The sequence below is a fragment of the Zosterops lateralis genome, assembly GCF_965231275.1.
Source record: "Zosterops lateralis genome assembly, chromosome: 12".
Taxonomy (NCBI): Eukaryota; Metazoa; Chordata; class Aves; order Passeriformes; family Zosteropidae; genus Zosterops; species Zosterops lateralis.
In genome coordinates, this window is record NC_139772.1 from 13,482,737 (window position 1) to 13,501,147 (window position 18,411).

General features: G+C 50.1%; 1 protein-coding gene across 3 annotated transcripts in view; it reads left to right on the top strand.

Annotated features, from left to right (window-relative positions):
* Positions 1-336: 336 nt before the first annotated feature.
* Positions 337-18,411, top strand: part of PLEKHG4 (pleckstrin homology and RhoGEF domain containing G4) — an 86,083-nt gene continuing 68,008 nt past the window's right edge. For all 3 annotated transcript variants that reach the window (XM_083870116.1, XM_083870117.1, XM_083870118.1), the window contains exons 1-2: positions 337-490; positions 14,172-14,369. In XM_083870116.1, coding sequence (XP_083726242.1) covers positions 488-490; positions 14,172-14,369 — 201 coding nt within the window. In that variant the 5' untranslated portion in view covers positions 337-487. The remainder of the gene's footprint in view (positions 491-14,171; positions 14,370-18,411) is intronic.

Sequence of the window (18,411 nt, forward strand, 5' to 3'; positions counted from 1 at the left end):
CTTCTCGGGATGTCTGCCTTATTCTCCTCTAGCAGCTATTCAGATCTTGCCGGGCGGAGGCAGCTCCCTGCCACGACGCGTCTGCATTAAGCAGGTCTGTGCGGCGGGCCAGGCGCTCCGAGGGACGCGGAGAGCAGCGATGCCGTAAGGAGCAGCCCGGGAGCGCCTCTGGCTCTGCCCGTGTCTGTGAGGTCTCCGCAGGGCCGGGTGATGCGGAGCCCTGCTCTCGCTATGCCCCTCTGCCGTCTAGCGCTGGAGTTGGCTGTCAGAGAAACCTTCGAGGTCCCCTGCTCAGCCCCGGTAGTGTCATGAGTTAGATTAGTTGGAGCTGTGCTGGGGGCGGTGAGGGTTTGGATTACAGTCCAGAACTCAAAGTGCTTCGGTGGTTCACATCGGAGGGGAGAGGAGACGCCCCGTCGCACACATGGAGGAAAAAGAGAAAAAACGCTGTCTTTGGAAGTGAGGGGGAATAAAGGAGGCCGGGAACATGGTAAGGAAATCTCTGCAAAGGGCTCTTGCCCCGGGCACGGTCAGGGCTGTGCGGGACGAAGCTGCTATCGGGGCAGCCTGCCTGGAGCCAGCGCACGGCGCTAATGCCGGGAGTGGCAAACAGCTCTTTTGGCACTTCCCGTTACTCGGGTGGCACACTGTGCTCTTGGTGCCAGCCTGGGCGGTGGCTGCACGGACACAAACTTCTTGTTGGCACTGACCCCTGCGAGGTGTTATCGGGCTACGGTGCTGGAGTGAGAAGCTGGGTTGGGTCAGTTCGGGCACAGCCTTGTCTTTTGTGCTGCCTGGGTGCTGGGCTCTCCTCCTGGCCTCACTCTGCCAATCCTGCTCTGGGCATTGCCTTTTTGCAGAGCCTTTTCTGCTGCCCAGGGTGGGCATCCAGAGAACCCCTGGAGCTGGGCAGGGATGTTCCTCTTCAGTGTCAAGTTCTGCACGTGGGGATCTTTGTTTGGAGAGGGGAAAGGATGGTGAGCCCAGTGGGCAGGAGAGCACCTAGACTCCTTGGGAGTGGCTGCAGGGCTGTCCCCTGCCCAGCCACACTGGCACTGCCCTGCAGACAGAGGTGCCCAGCCCTGGGCTGTCCATTGCTGGAGGGATCGCTGGCCCTGTGGTGACATCCCACTGAGCACCAGTCTAGCTTCTGGTGGTTTGCTCCTAGGCTCAGGCTGAGATCCATGTACCCAGCAGCCCTAAATCTCCTGGAGGTGTCCCGCTATGTTATGGGTTGCTTCCCCACAGCAGAGGGAAGAAAATCCATGAGAAGCAGCTTGTATTGCTGCTATGCCTGGCAGTGACTTGCTCTTTAAAAGTTCAGCTTCTGAGCCTGCAGAAACTTGGCCTTCATTGAGAGGTGAGTTGAATTCTGACTTCTGTAAGTTGAGCTAAGTTTATAGACTCATGTCTTTTCCCTTTACCACCCTCCAGCTCCTCTGCAGAGAATCCTGTGGTGTTCTTTGCCCTCACATGCCCATCAGAGCCCTGGTGTGCTCCCTCCTGCTATCCTTCTGTGGAGGCATCTCACCTCTACTTCTCCATCCCAGTCAGAAGACCTTTCCCTTACTCCATGCTTAGTATGTTCCTGGCAATTTTTGGTCTATGCAGGTTATATTATGAAGTTGAAATCAAAGGAGAGCACTTCTTGGGGTTGTGCAGGGTTGGGGCCATCCCTTGCAGTCTCATGGGCTGCATTTTGCCATCTGGGCTGGAGCAGTGCTTGTGAAATTCTGCCCTGGGAGGCTGGAGGCACAGACTGGTTGCTGCTACTCTGCTCCTTCAAGTTGGAGGTGTCTTTCTGATTCCCAGGTGCTTCAGCCCCCCTCCTTGATGTTGTTTTAATGTGTGATGGAAAAGCTGTCTGGAGCAGGGGCCTTTGTGTGGAGCAGTGCCATGACCAGGTCCTGGTGGTTGGGCATTCAAGGACTGTGTATCACTGGTGAGGAGGGATTGTGCGCCTCTCAGGGGCTGAGTGCAGTGGAAGGAACAGGAACCAGAGGCCAAGCTGCACCAGACCCAGCAATGAGTGCTGACCACTTTGTGGACACTTCTGGTCCCATGGCAGGTATCAGTTCTCAATGCTATGCTAGACCAATCTACATTTTGGGAGGTGCATTTCTGTGAGCAACCAAGTTGTGACTGTAGCTGCAAGCTGTTCTGATTAACTTGAGTTTTTTGTGTCCTTGTAAATCAAACAAACACTGAAGGCAAAAGATTTGGATCTCAGTGAATGTGTGTCAGTCTGCTGGCCTGTAGACCTTCTATGGCCTCCAGCAGCTTGCAGGACTCTTGGAGACTTGGCTCCTGATGGAGGTCTGGCAAGGCACCACTACTGGCTGTCCCACTCTGTGAGGCAGGTGATTCCTCTTCATGGGGTTTGTGTTAGAGCTGATGTGTGTGTATGGGTACATAAGGTTGTGGCAGCTGGAAGGTGCCCAAAGCACCAAATGGGTGAGACACCTTGGGCCAAAGTAGTCCAATTCCACAGGAAGTGACTTCTGGAGCTGTGAAAGCCCCATGGGGAGAGCAGGGCAGGAGCCTGGCTGGGCTCTATCTACCTTGCTCACCCATCATAGCTTTTGTGACTTAGGATCTGTCTTCATTCCATGGTATTCCCAGGGTTCGTCTTTCCTGGTGCTTCCTGCAGAGAAGTTCTGGTGGCACCTCTATGCTGGTAGGAGAGAGGATGGGTTTCAGCAGAAAATAGGGTCTTTCTTTTATCCTCCAGCTATGTCTTCTCCCAGGGTGGGAAGGAAATGAGTCTGGGAATCACAAAAAGCTTTAAGCATTGGGGATCTTCTTTCTTTATTTCTGTGCCAAAACCATGAGCAAGATATTGGAACACAGACAAAGTCCAGAGACATAATCCTGAGCACATGGAAGCAGTTTGAAAGCACCTCCTCTGGGGTAACAAGGTTGACAACTTGCATTTTGCCCAGCTTCTTTTCAAAAGCACTGGGCAGGTAAACATGCTGTTCATTGTAACAATAAAAATAATAGCTAAATGCAAGTGTCAGGCCAGCTGCATGCAGGTATTTCCTTGTAGAAATTGCCAAATGTATTCTAGTACCACATGGGAATGGAAGACAGCAGATGCTTACAGTGACACAACGCAGGTGTTCAAGGAGGACTCTGTGCTGTGTGTCAGCAGTTATTTTCTGAAAACCAGCATCCTGTAGCACAGCCCCCTCTGGCAGTGCTGCTGGCCACCCACCCCCATGGGCAGTTGGCTCTGAAGGCACACCTTGCTAGCAGAAGAGATCATAACATGAGAGCCTTGTCAGCATCTTGTGGCTGGTCACTTCAGACAAGATAGCCAGCATGTCTCTAAATTCTAGAGCACAGGCACAGTGCTCAGCTCACAGAGCCTCATTTTTTAGTTGCATCTCAAATGCAACCCTGTCTGCAACCAATCATGTGTAAAATTTGAACCATTCTACAGGCTGAGCACAGCCTTAACCTGAGCACTGGTGTTGAGTGTGGGTGGAAGTTAGATCACAGGGGCTACAGGCTCCTTTAGCACTGAAGTGTTGAAAAAATCTGTTGAAACAATCAAGGTGTCCCGAAGAAACTATAAACTGAACCCCCTTGTAGGCACTTGTACCAGAACACTTTTTGTTCTTATTCTTGGCTGTTTACACATGATGGAACCCCCTGTTCTAGTCCTGCGGAGTTCAATGTCACCAAGGTCTGAAAAAGTGAGTATTATCACTGGGAGCAGACATGTTGCTGACTGAAGAGCAGTAAAAAGCAAGAAAAGCTGCCAGGGTAAAGCTGCCCACTTCTGGCCATGGGATGCTCTGTGTTTTTTGCACCATTCATAGTACCTGGATTGCAGCTCAGAGAAGTGAGTGGACATGCCCTTGCTGATTCTGAAGGTTTGACCATGCTTATACCTCTCTGCCACACCAAGTGCCTCATCTCTGTTGGCTCGTTTAGCCTTTCATTAAAATATTAACAAAAAATGGGGCCTTTCTTGTGGTAAGTGCTGGTTTCATATATATCCTATTTTTTGCATCACTGAACACTAAGCTGAAACTTCCAAGATCAAAGCACCACGGAATGAATCTGAAAATCTTTCTGTCGGCTCAGATTTGCCATCCTGCCATCAGCCTGGGAAGCCCAGGATGAACCTTTGCTCCAGCTGGTGCAACCAGCCATTGATTTGAATCCAGTCAAATGGTTCAGCTGAAGAGAAGATTTGCACGTGCTCCTCCTGGACACTGGTGGATGTGGTAAAAGGGAGTCTTCATGGGGCCTTATGGTTACCTGCAATGGGTCACACTGATGGTGGTTTGCATGATGCAGGAAAAGCTGCTGGAGTTCTGGTGACCTTAGCTAGGTGTCCACCTTGAGCTTTGCAGTCTGTGTTAGGTGTGGCAGAGGCTTCCTGAGAAGGTTCCTTCAGAAGGATACCTTCCCTGAGGCTGCTTGTCAAATCTCAGTGCCTCCCAACAAAACCCCAGCATTGTTGAGCCTCCAACATGGTTAAGGGATGCGGGTTATTTGCTGTCTGTTGTCATCTTGCTGAATGCATTTACCTTTTGAACAAGGTCCCTCTCATATGCTCAGGAGGCTGGTATGCAGACCCGTTAATGGATCAAGGGGAAAAATGCCTGTGGATGTATTCTCCTTTGTGTTTGGGCTTATAACCACCCACGTTTTGGCATACATCCCTTCTGTGCACAAAGATCTTTTAGAAATTGCTAGTTAAATCTCCACCCTCCTTTGATATGTATGGAAATAATGGGACACGTGAGACTGTTTTCTGTTTGGGAAAAAAAAAATCTATAAAGGGAGTAGCTTTAAAAGCCTGTGTTCACCCCTTTCTAACTCGGGAGTTTAATGAAAGAAATGCCCTGAATTTATGACTGATTCACTTAGCTTTCTGGGAGGCATGCATTTAGTGCTGTATCCAAATATAGGGGAAATGTTTTCATCTGAATCTGTCCCAGGTTTGCTGCTTAGGGGCAGGAGGAGAACTTGAGCACACGTGTGTCTGTTCCCCATTGAGCTCAGAGAGTCTTGGAACAAATCTTGGTCCCTCTGACCAGGAACACTTCTCCCTTCTTCAGCACTGACTGATACTTCTTGGAGTGGTCCATGGCTGGGCTGGCATAACCATGACATCTCTGATCTGCCTGCTCTGTCTTTCTGGCTCATCCTTCCTCACAGCCTCTTCCTAAGAGGCATCTGATCACTGCTGCTGTGTGCTTTCTCCTATCAATGGTGTGCAGGGATGTGCTCCTCCAAGGAAGTCCTTCTGTATTTTCTGTTTTCTCATGTGCTCAGCCATCCCCTCCTGGAATTGCAGCTCTGCTTCAGAGCAGCTTCTGTTCCCCTCTGACATAGCAGGACTTGTATTTCATGAGCACATGGTAATGCAGTGTGTTTGAGGCCAATAGGAACTATGGCTCATCTGTTATGGGATATTGGGACCATAGAGTGTTTCCTAGCTCCCATATGGAGTCTGGGAGCCCTTTAACTAAAAGAGGATAATTTTTCTGTGGAATCCACCCTTAATTATGGAGGTTGCAAGGCATGGAGAATCCACCAGTCCCCATGGGAGTCTGTCCAGCAGCTCATGCACCTTGCAAAAGGAAGGGGCGAGATCTGAACATGAGTCCAAAATGTGTGCAGCATTGGCACAGATCTAATAATCTAAATACTGACCCCATGAAGATAGTTTTTGGCACTCATCAGCTGGCCTGATGAAGGATTATCATTTTCTTTTTGAGCACAGGAGGCTGCCCATCTGTTGTAAGATGCCCCCAGATGGATGTCTGAACACAAGGGGTTGGCTATGGTCTAATGCCTCTGACTAAAAGGTGTTAAAATGAACTGACCTGTTTGGTAAAGAATTTACTTAGGGTATTTTATAGCTGGCTGGTATAAAGAAATCTTTCATCTGCCTGGAGTGCCCTATTAGTTGGTACCCATTAGGCAAAAATGAGAAGGGGCACAACATGCTGCTGCTTGGGTTGGTTTACCAGATGGATGCCAATGCCTGAAGTTGAGAGCAGAGCAAATGCTGTCACTAATAACAGGCTGAATGAGCTCAAGCAATTTCTTTTGTTCGATAGCAGAGAGAAAGGTTTTTAGTGGATTTGTAGAAAGAGCCCTATAAAGAAAGGGAGTCGGCTGCAGTGTCTCAGGACTTGTATAGAAGTGGCCTGTGAAATTCTTGGCTCTGTCTGTGATATCTAACAGGATTTAGCAAGCCTTGTCTGAGCCTGTTGTAGGAACGTGACACTTGGGATGTAGAGGTCCCTGGCTGGGCTGTGGCATATGGTGCCACAGCCAGAGTGTCAGTGCCCAAGGCAGGGCAGCCTGTGCAGGCTGGCAGCAGGCATGAGGAGGAGAGCTCCAGGCAGTTCCTGGGGAGGTGGGAAGGTGCACTTGGCTAACAATGGGTAGTGAAGCCATGGCTGCCAGTGCTCACGCTCTTCCAGCATGAGTCTGTTGCTGGGAAGGTTGTTCTAAAAGTACCAAAAGCTTTGCAGCACACAGAATACAACCTGTTTAATTAATTGCATTGTTAGAGCAATGCTAGTGATATTTAAAGAAAAAAAAAAAATCTGTGCTTAGACAGTTATTTCAGATTAAGGATTTAATCCCTTGATTAAACTAAACCAAAATAAGCTGGTGTCCAGCTGTAGGATGGTGTTTTACACACAGCTCTTCTCATCCACTTGCAGGCCTTTGTTTCAGCTGGAAGGTGTCTGTTTAAGGACAGGGCTTTGATCTGTTCTCTCAGCTGCCCTTTAAACACCTATATCATCTCCTTGATCTATTTCTGATAGAAAGTAACTGGTCTTTGAGACCAGGGCTCATTTGTTGCTATGGATAAAAGACCCACCTCCTGTGTTTAGTACATTGAGAACTCATTAGGGAGCAAGACATCTCCCTGTGAGGAAATGCTTATCTTCATTTCCCAGTTCTCCCCCATTCTGACTAAAAGACAACTTTCTTGGATTGTGGGTCACCCCACTTTGGCCTCTTTAATCTTCAGCAGTTGTCAGCAGCTCTTCTGATGTGTTGGATGTTGCACAGAGAAAGAAGAAAGTTACAATCTCTTCTCCAGAAAAGTTGGAGTACAAAAACCTGAAGGGTAGAGAGAAGAAAGGTGAATTAGGGGGAAGGTGTTGCATTAGACCCATGTAAACAGGGGTCTTGGGCTGGGAAGCAGGCTCAGGTCATGTTGCCACCTGTGTTAGGCCACCTGCAGTGTGGTGCAGAGCCAGGGATGTACCTGAACCAGGCTGCCTCTGTTGCCTGCTATTCCCTGCCTTTTGCTCCAGCACAAGGACAGCATTGGTGTAGTTGTGCACTCCGAAACTCGAGGAGGTCATGCTTCACTTTCAAAGGAATCTAGGGTGTCCCCCCTTGAGTGAAAACAAACCAAGCCTGAGCTTGGATAGATCACCCAGCTTTGGGCCTGCCTTTCCCCAGCTGCACACGCCCAGACCTACAGCATGCGCAGAACAGGGACCTCGGAGCTGAAAAGCAAATACATCATTTTTCCCTTTGTTTAATTAAATGAGAGATCATGAGTTAATCGCTTCCAAGCGCTTGTTTTCCTGCAGAGCCTGGAATGATAATCCTGTGTGCTGCCCAGTAGGAGCTGCTTTGGCTGCCGCAGCCGCGTCAACACGGAGTAGGGCTGGGAGAACAGAGGGAGGCATCTGGAAATGATTCTCTGAGCTCTGTCGGCAGAGCACCACTCCCTGCAAAGCTGTAGGAGCTGGTTTATCCACAGGCTATGGAGCAGTCCTGCCTGCCTCAGTGCAGGGGAGCTGAGCCAGGCTACACCCATGCCCGCTGCAAGGGGTGCCATGGTGGCCTGCAGAAAGCAGCTTGCTTTTGGGTGTACAGCACTTCAGCAAAGCTGGCCCGGGTGAGAGTGCAAACACGTGCCTCCCAAGTGGAACTGGGTGCTGTGCTTTTCTCCCTGAAAAGCCTAAAACAATAGCCCAAAGAGCAGGTAGAACTGTTCCTGGTTATCTCACAGGAAGGTGGTGTAATTACAGGAGTGGGAATGCCTACCTCTATAGCTGCACCACTTAATAATGCATTATTTTATCCAGAGGAAGGCAGGGTGCCGAAGGCAGGCGCCCTCTTCTCAGCCTCCCCCTGAGCCTCAAAGCAAGCAGCAGACGGGGGAGCTGGCACTTGCTCTGGGAAGATTTTTCTCTCTTGAACTCATTGCCGCTGTGATTAGAACAGCTCAGGAAATGGGGCTGGGAGGGTTCTCCTCTCTACAGCAATGGAGTGGGAAATCGCAAATTTTGTCAGAACCACAAGCCTTGTTTTTAGCCAAAGACCTTTCTGAACACAGAAATGTCTTTTTTTTTAAAGGGAAAGCAGCCTGTCTTTCAGCTTTGTGTCTGAAAGTGGAAAGGCTTCATGGAAAGCCCAGAGGTCTGTTTTTACTGGAAATGAGGTTTCTCACGTCAGCTGAGAGCTGAGCAGCCCCAGCCAAGTGGTGCAGCACAGCAGCCTTTGCTGGCAGAGGGACCAGCTAACCCGGCCCTGCTCAGCGCCTGCTGTGAGCTGCTTTTCCCCCAGTCCCAAAGCTGGCTGGGAGCCATGGGCAGGCGCTGTGTTGTGCTGCTCGGAGCTCTGCCTCTCCCCAGTTTTGATATTATTCCTACTTTCCAGTCTGGGGAGTGGGAGGGTTGGGTCATTTCTTCCCCTCACCTTTGCACACTCTGGTCTCTCCTGTCCTGCCTTGGCACTGTGTCGTAGCACCTGGGCTAGAGGGGAGAAAGTGGGTGCGTGGAGGACGTGGCCGGGCTCCGGGCAGCCGGCAGAAGAAGGGCAAAGTTGCGGGAGCTCCTCGGAAAGTCTCCCTGCTGAGCGAGAGCCCAGACGCTCGATGACTCAGAGCTGGGTGTACACGGGCACCACTCGCTGTGCTTGCAGCCGCGCCGGGCTCTGCTCCTCTGCCCAGCTGTGCTCCTTGCTCTGCCAAGCCACGGCAAGCCCTGGATTTAACTGGGCACTTTGGGATATGTAGTTTCATTCTTTGGCAGCTCAAATGAGGGCGTAGGTTTGTGAAAGCAGAGCTGTAGGTTCTTTAACTAAATTCCTGTTGAAAGGATGGATTCTCAGCGTGTTACACGGGCCAGTCCAGCCTGCTGGAAGAGGAGAGTTGTCTGCCATAAGTCATGGGTTAGTCAAACTGTTAGTCTGGTCTCACCAAAACAATCTTTTTTAGTAGTCTGCAGACAGCATCTGGGCTCTCAGCAGGGAAGATCTGTGCCTCTTCATATTCGCCTTGACCAAGACTCAGTACTTTGTAGGCAAAATGAGCAAAGTGCTTGGGTGAGTTGTAGGGAAAATGCTGCCAAGGCTTTGTGGTCCCAGGTGGGTCCAGAAGCATTGCAGCCCTCCCCTGCACTGACTTACATTTTCTTGAGCCACTTGTGTTGCTGTCTCTTGCTTGAAAAGCACAGGTATTCTGAAGTGTGTGTGTAGCCCTGGGGATGGTCTCTCTGCTCCCCAGGCAGGCTGACTTTTTGTTCTCCAAACCTGTAGGAGGTTCTCCAGGGTTCAGGCTTAATTGGTGAGCAGTAGGTCCTGAAGAGGAAGAAGTTCAGTCCTGAGTCAGAAAGAAATGTAGAATGACAGGAGTTCCTAGTGGCTGGAGCTGCTATATTGCTGTCTTCATGCCCACAAAGGTAGGCAGAAAATTCAATCAGTGCACCTAGAAAAGCCCAAGAAGCTCCTGGTTACTCCATATGCCTCATGACAGGCTCCTCTTCCAACCTGTAGTGTCTGCATCCAGAAAAGCAGATGTCCCCTGAGCAGGATTGCAACAACTGCTGGGCTCCTCTTCTGCCCAGGCACTCGTAGCCTCATTTCTGATTAAATCCTGGTTCTTGCTGCAGTTTGTGATGGAGTGGGGCTCTAAGGGCTGAGGAGCACAGCTTTGCCACAACAGTCTTTATTGTCCTATTTGTCACAGCATCCACAGCTCCTGTAATATGCAGAAGAGAAAGAGCAGCCCACCCACCCACTGTTCAGACTGAAGCCGTCTGCAAGTTGTGAAGTCCTCCTGGGTTCTCACTGCTCCCCTGGTGTCCTGGGTGGGACCATGCTAGGTTGTTCCTGTCCCATGGAGCCAAGCCCACCCCATCCCCATGTAGTGCTTTCCTCTTCCCTCCCTGTGCTCCAGCCCCTGCACCGGCAGCCGGCTTTCAGCTGAGCAGCAGTGAAAGCCAGTTTGGCCGGACATGACCTTAACCTGGGCTTTATTTAGCGCCTTGATTTACAGAGCAGTTATTTTAAAAGCATGTTTCTCTTTTGGGAGGTGTGGTGGAGTGGTGGCAGTGAGCTGGATTTTACAGGTCCTCCTGTGCTATTGACAAAGAATCATTTGAATCCAAAGGCTCCTTTTGCTTGCGGAGATGCTCTCTGGCTTGCTTGGAGAGTGCTTCTGTTGGTGTTTGTGCCCAGTGGCTGAAAAGGAGCACATGCCCAGGACCTTTCTTGTGAGAGGGATGTGGCAACAGTGTTGGAAGCAGGGAAACTTGAAATGTGCAGTATCTGAAGGAGGCTGTTTTTCCAGTGGGTTCCTGTGCTATGCTCTGCTAGCTCTTGGGGGCCACTGTGGGCTAGTTATAGTGGAAATGTGCTGGAGCAGGAGTGCCCCCTCCATGAATCCTTGGTAGGTTTAGTTTGTTCTTCTCTCCAGGTGCTGTTCTCTTATCCCAGGTCACAAAAGTTTCTCCTCGTGCCTGCGACAGGTTACACTGCTTATTTGAGATAAGGGATGGAAGCTCTGGAACAAGTTGGCCAGAGATTGTGGACTCACCTTCTCTGGAGATATTCAAAGACTGGAGTAACATGCTCTAGAGGACCCTGCAGGGGTCTAGGGGCCTCCTAGCATGGTCCAGGGCACTCCGGAGCAGGGAAGTTGGACTAGGTGACCTCCAGTGGTCCCTTCCAACTTTACTCATTCTGTGATTCCATGATGTAGGTGAGATGGGCTCTAGACTTCAGGTTTATCAGACTCAGGACCACAAGGCGCTATTTCTTTCTCAGGTTTGTATGAGCTCCCTGTGCCTGCAAACCCTGTCTCCTCCATGTACATGGTAGCTGGCCCTGTCGGCAGGCTGGATGTGTGAGGTTGCCCATCTGTGCTCTGGCATTCCACAGCAGGACCATGAGGCCTCTTGCAGTCCTGGCTGAGGTGCTTTCCTCCAGCCCCTCTGCAGTCTGAGAAGTTAATTAGTGCAAATAAGCAGCCCCATCCCTAGGATTCTGAGCTGGGTTAGTGAGTCCCTTATTGAGGGAGAATCTGTTGCTGTTGGGGGCTCCAAGCTCTGCCATGTTCTAACCCCTGTATTTTCAGCGTGGCTTTTGAGGCACAGCCATGTTTCACCCTCCATCCAGGCAGAAGTTATTCCTGGGTGACCATCCTGGGTGGGAGCACTGAAGAGCAGTGTCACCTCTGCATCATCTGTGGCACACGGAGGCTGCCGAGTTCTGTAGCCTCATTCTGTACCTTGTTCTGTAGCCTCCCAAGGATGCTGGTGCCACAGTCCCATCAGCACAGTGGGATGTGGGAATCTACTTCCTATTTGGGGCTTTTCCTGCAGAATTAGCAGAGATTGGTGCAAACATCTCTTTTTACTAAAAGGTAGTGGTTGAAACCTTCTCTCTGTCCCTTAGAAACCTACCCAGCTATCATGGCTTTGTGGTATAATCCAGGCAGAGGGAGATAAAGCCTCTGTGCTTGGGAGTGCAGTTAGCACTGCACTCTGCAATGGCTACAGGCTATGGTTATTCTGTATTTTACTAAAGGAAGGATAATGTATGACCTGGTTTATTTTAACCATATAAAGGATTTTTGATTTGGTGCCAATGTTAATAATTGTTTTGTGAAGGCTAAGGCAGCAGGAATGGTGTGAGAACCTTAGAGCGATGCACTGACTCATGTGCAAATATTTTGACATCTTTGTTTTATTTGCTACAGTGAACTTAACAAATTTATTTTGGGGAGGGATTGATATCTGAAGGAATTTTGCTCAAGCAGAGCATGGGGACAGAAGATGGTGCAGAACCACTCCCAGGTGGTTTTGAGTGATATTTTGAACTTGTGGGCTGTGGAGGGTCAGAGGGAGATTGTTGTTAAATGCTGCCAGCAGGAGTGCTACTGTGATAATGTCCAAGCAGGTGACTGGTGGGGTAGGAGAGCACCTGTCTGAAGGCCACTTTTATCTGACAAGGTCACAGGCACTTGCTGGAGCAGGTTGGTATCAACAGAAGTTATTATTTTTCTGAGTGAAAAGTAAATTGTTTTAAACAGCCTTCTCCTTCTATTTAGAAATGAGGTTAAATGCTCATCCCTAGAACTCAGCACTTGGGAGTGTGCACATAGGAGCTTTTGGAATTCCTGGATTAAGAATATTGGATTAAGAATTCCAACTCAGGATAATCTATGATTCTATGCATATGAAAAATAGCTCCTTAACCTTTGTTTATCTGGTTGCATTGGCCTTGAGTATTGCAGGAGGCAGCTGGTCTCTCAGAAAAGGTATGGACACTTTAGGAGCTTGCTGCCATCTAGCCTTGCTTGTTGCTGACATCAGGAAAAACAGCAGAAAAGGTAAGGAAGCAGTACTGTCCCACAGGCAGTGTGTGGTTTGCCTGTCAATGTAGTTCTGCCAGCTCGTTGCAGGCAGGGATTGTGGAGGCATCACCTGGGCGTCCTCACCTCTCCTGTGCAGTCCCACAGGCTGTCCTACAAGACGGGTTTGCATCAGAGCAGGGAGTTCATATTGTGCTTAAACACCCAGCCCTCTAAAGGAGGAACCTGGAGATCATTAAGCTGCGAGAGATGGGAAGGCTTGTGTGAGGAGCATCATCTCTGCTGTGCTGCAGGTCAGTTCAGGCTTGCTCTGAGGCGGTTGAACTTTCTCAGGCTGGTGGACGCATCTGCAGTGATGTGCTGCCATGGAGTGGAAGCAGTGAAACTGTTTGTTTCCTCCTGATCCCCTTGTTCTAGTCTTCCCCGGCTGTGGCGTAAGCTGTTGTGGCACTGCTTTGTTTAACTTTCTCTCCCAATCTTGCTGTGGGACTGAAGTGTATTTTCAGGCATGTCCATGCAGTTGTTCCTGTTCTACAGGAGGCTGTAGAGCTTCTGGGCCAGCAGCTGAAGTGCTTTGCTTGTTTCTAGTGAAAGGAGGTGGATTTGGAGCAGATGAGGATCTGGTGAGACACCTGAGTAAACTTTCATTTGGTTTTGTAGCAAAACTTACTCGCACTGGCTGTAAGTTAGCCCAAGGGATCCCCTCTAAAATAGAAAAGAGAGGAGTGATCCTGATCCTCTCTCCAGATATGTACAGCTTTTTATTATTTTTTTTTTTTTATTGTTACTTTCTGGCAAGGTCTCTTGATTTACACCCATGCAATAACTCAAAATTTGGCCTCCAGCACTGGAATTGGTCCTGACACTATGGGCAGGCTCTGGCTGGCAGAACCAGATGAAGGTGGATGCAGGGAAGCCATTGCCTCTGATCCCCCTGAACAGGCATCCTGGGTATCAATGGGACCACAGGCAGCCCTGTTCACACGCATTGTGTGAATCCTGGTGTGAGGCATCTCGCACTGCACAAAATTCCTGGCTCCTCAAGTAGAGCCTTTCATGAGAGGCAAACAGCTTTGAATAACGAGGAGTCGCACTGGTGAATGGCTTTCCACAGAACCAAACAGCTCTGGCACCTTATCCTGTGCTGGGACTCCAGAGCGCAGGAGGCTGAGGGGAACTTCAGCCCACTGCAGCTCCCCTTAGCCCACCAAGGAGTGCACCCAAGGCATGGGGCTGGTGATGTGCCCACCCCAGGGTTGTTTCGCTGGCACGGGCTCACGTGCCGTGGTGTGGTCTAACAGCCGCCCCACCCCACGCAGGCAGGAGAAGGACTTGCTGCGTAAGCAAAAGCCGGGAATTCTCACCGCTGTGTGCAGCGCTCTGCGAGCACTCCGCTCCTCTTCTGGGACAGCTTTTCTGTGTTTACCTGGAATCGCCGGTGCCAAAAGAAGCTAGAAAGGACAGCACTTGGCTCCTTTGGTCTTTGTTCCTCCTGCATTTGGAGATGGCTGCGCTCCTGGGCGTTGGGCAAATCGTGCCCTGGTACCACTAACGCTTTCTCTCTCGGCAGGACTCGGAATCGCTGGACGGCTGCATTCAGAGTACGTTATCAGCACTCTACCCTCCATTTGAGGCTACCGCAGCCACTGTTCTGTGCCAAGTTTTTGATGTGGTGGAGAAGACGTACCGTGGGGATGGACTGCACTACCTCATAGACTTCCTGATTCCAGCCAAGCACATCCTGCAGTGCATTCAGCAGGATGCCTGTGTGAGTACATCATGCTCTCTAAGGCCTGTGAAGGCTTTCTTGGAGAGTTTTCTTTCTGCTCTCGTATGCAAAACTGCTGGCAAAAAGCACTTGAGTATGTATGGCAGCCTAGGTGGGAGGGCAGGCAGACAATTAAGAAACAGTTGAGAAATTGTTGTTGAAGCTTAACCCTTCAGAGATCAGGTGTGGAGCAGTGCTCTCCCTTGCCATAATCAGGAACACCAAGGGCTTAAGGGATTCACGGGAAGAGGTTTCGCAAAGTGCTTGCTAGATGTGTCTGACTGGGGTGGCCTCTGACCCCAGCTGTTCCCTGGCCCTGTGGATGAAGCTGTCGGGCTCCCGCCACTGGCAGGATGACGTGTGGGGCAAAATGCTGCCAGTCGGTGTTTTTCCCAGAACTCCAGCTCCCCTTTGATGGTTGCTGGAACGGTCACAAGGCTCAGTAGCCCCGAGGAGTCACGTTACATTTACTGCCAGAACGAGTCCACGATTAACGTACTTTACTGTTGGGAGTCTAAAATGTTAGAAACGATGAGTCAAACACCTCCATCACAAAACTTGGCTCCAAGTCTGCAAGATGAAAAAAGCCCAACCAGCCCAAACAACCTAAAATGTGGGTTTGTTCTAATCTTTTTGTCTCTGAATGCAAAAGGGGCGTGTGGCCAGGCCTTCAATTCAAGTCCTCCTGGTAGAGGGCAAGGAATTTCTAGGAGGAGGGAAAATATGGAAGAGAGGCTGAAATAGTCAAGTTAATTGTTTCAAGAAAATACTGAGGGGACAGACCCATCACATAGGATAAATCCATGTGAGCTAGGCGTCTTGAAAGCATGTTTTGGTGCCGTGTTTGTCACCCCATATTGTCCCCAGCCTCCAGCTTGGTCCAGCTTTCTCCATGAGTCGAGGAGGATCCAAGGTGGTGCCTGACCTCGCTGCTCTCTCCCACCCTGAACACTGGCATAGACGTTATTCCATCACTATCTAATTGCAGCTTCTAATTCTACGGTGCATTGTGCGTTTCTCCCCTTTAAAGAAACAAAAGGCTTTTCCGTTTGTACAAACCGGTAATTATTTCAAGACGCTTCACAGCTTTTCCCCAAAACACCGCCCTCGCTGGAGGAGCCAAGGTAGCAATTTCCCCACTCCTCTCGAGATCCAGGCAGCTTCCGAGCAGCCAGCGGTGCCTTGGGGAGATGAGGCAGTGAAGGGGAGGGAGGGGAAGCAGCAGGGAGCTGTGCCCACAGTGCTGCTGTCCCAGAGGGGAGGCACTGGGGACAGCGGCCGAGGGACAGGCCGCGCACCCACCGCGGCCCGCGCTGTCCTCGGGGCGCCACGGCTTGGACACGGGTGTGGCGGCAGGGCGGGCCTCGGCCGCCCCACAGCCAATGGGAGGACGGCGGGGCTTGCAGCAGCCAATAGCAGCGCGGAGTGGCGTTGACAGGCAGGGCGGCTTCGGTTGAGCGGTTGAAGCGCCGTTGGAGCACGAGGCGCAGAGGCGTTCAGGGGTGAGGCCGGAGAGGTGCGAGGGCGGTGGGCGGTGGGCGCCCCGGGGAGGGAGAGACGTGAGGGCAGTGTGTGCTGAGGGCCCTGAGGCGGGAGAGGTGTGAGGGCCGTGGGCGGTGGGCGCCTCGGGGAGGGACAGAGGTGAGGGCAGTGGGCGCTGAGGGCCCTGAGGCGGGAGAAATGAGGGCGGTGGGTGTTCTGAGGAGGGAGAGGTGAGGACCAGTGTGAGCTCGAGGTCCTGATGAGAGAAGTATGAGGGCGGTGGGCACTGGAGGAGCTCAGGATGCTGGTGGCGCACCCGGCTGGCCTGGAGCCTGGGCTCGGGTGACACGGAGGTGTGACGGTGTCTGGGGTGTCCTGTGGGAGGGGGAAACCTGCACGGTAGGGCTGTCCTACTTGTATAGCACAGTTTGGGGAGATGATGCAGGGACACGAGCTGTGCTTGCAGGCCTGCCTGGCCCTTAGTGGCCTGCCTGGTGGCCACAAGGTGTGCTGTTGGTTGGGCAGCTGCCTTTGTTGGGGGGCTGCACGGGGCTCAGCATTAGGTACCGGGGGCTTGTGGTGAAGTGCGAAATGTCTGGGACAGTGGTCAGCAAGATCCTTTCTTACTTGGTTGTGACCCTTTCTGGCTGGTACTCATGATTTTTTACTTCCAGAATGGTAGCACAGGGAGATTGAGGGAAGCTCTAGGTACGTTGTACCGTCTTTAGAGTTAGCCCTAGGTTATTCCATATTTTATTTAAAACTCTGCTTGTTTGATATTTTAAATTTATTTTTTCCGATTCATGAAATTTATTTAATTTGCTGTGATCTCCCCCAAATCTCCACTGTATGCCCCTTCATCTTTACAGTCTGAAATCACAGGGGATTGTTTCTTACTAATGGCTTTTTGAAAGTCTTGCATGCCTTTTAGAGAGTCTAAACAAAAGTAATACTTCCTCCTTAGTTTATATTTCGGCTGCTCCGTGTGAGCATTTCCTAAACACATTAGAGGGAAAAGAATTACCTCCTGTCTGAAGGACTGCTGTAGAAAGTTTTGAGAGCACTAGATCTTTTGTCAGCCTCTGCAGTGACAAAAATGTAAATGGCTTCATGAAGTATTGGACAAGTTCATGGGCTTCAGCTGGGTGTACTAAAATCATCAGCCTGTGTGTGATTCCTCAGGGACTGGAAGGGGTGTTACAAGAGGGTCTGTCTCTCCTTAGCACAAAGTTAAAAACCAGATTTTGCCCTTGGCTTTGAGGTGACATCCTGGGCTCAATGGTCTGTTCCAGTTTAACCATTCCTGTAGGTCTAGAAGATTCTATTTGTGCCATTTCTGTTATTGGTGCCCAGCTCTTTCCTCAGAGGCAGCTTTATTCCTGGCTGCAGCCACTGGGTGTAGAGGGTGTTCCTGGCACTCCTCTGATGAGCCTGGTTTGGCTCAGTAGTGTTTGGACAAGAGAAAAGCAAATTCTTGAGCCTCAGAATGAGATGTTAAAGGGACTGTAATAAGCCTCTTCACATAATCTCCCCTTTGAAGGTGCATTTTGGAGCAGGAGCAGCATGAGGATGCTCCACTTCTGAAGTTCTAAAGCTCAGTAATGTTTAGGCTATTGTGGGACTTGCATTACTGCTTTGGATGTTACTCTGGCTCTTCACAGTTTAGACTGTGGCTTTGTAGGTCTTTTCAGGAACTTCAATGCATTCTGCATTTTGGTTGTGGTGATTTTATTGCTGAGTTTTCTCCTTATGAGTCAGTAGGTAGACAAGCATCTAAGCAGTGAGGCTGAGTTTTTGGATTTCTCAATGTGTGAATGGCCCTCCAGTGGGTTACTCTGCATCCAAATTTTAACAGAATCTCTATATCAAGTATGCACTGATGGAATTCAGCTTTATGTTTATGCTGCTGCTGGTTGTGTCTTTCACTTTTCAGCCCTATAAACTATAATAGTTTGGGAACTGATCTTCATCTGCCTCTTCTTCCCCTGAAAGAGCCTTGGTACAGACCCTTGGCCTTAATATACCTACTAGGAGATATTCTAATGGGAGAAGAGGGGTTGGTGTGGTGCAATGGCTCTGGAAAACTGCAAATTGCTCTAGTGTAAAATTTATGTACAAAATACTTGGTTTGGGCACTTATGTAGGAGCCACATAAAAAAAGCTTTGTTGGCTGAGGTGCTGTGTGAGTCTTGATATAAAGTCCATGAAGTACATTTAGCCTAAGACCTGCTGGAGCCAGAAGCAGCTTGTGCAAACTGCTGGGAGAGATGGTCTTGGTTGGCTGAGTTTAACTGTATTGTGGATGAAAGAAACTTACTGATAGAGGCATCTGTGCCTTGCAGATCAGAAAACCTGAGAAAACCCGACTGCACAGCTTTGCTGTGCCTTTGAGGGAAGTACAAGAACTCTGTGTGTCAGGTTATAGGGGTTTTTGGTTCTAACTTGATAGAAAGAGGAAAGAAGGGGAGGTGGGTCTGCCCTGAGTCAGAGTTAGAATAGAAAGGTAATATTAAGATGATCCTTCAAGTGAATGAAAACTAAAGTAAGGTCCATTTTGTAG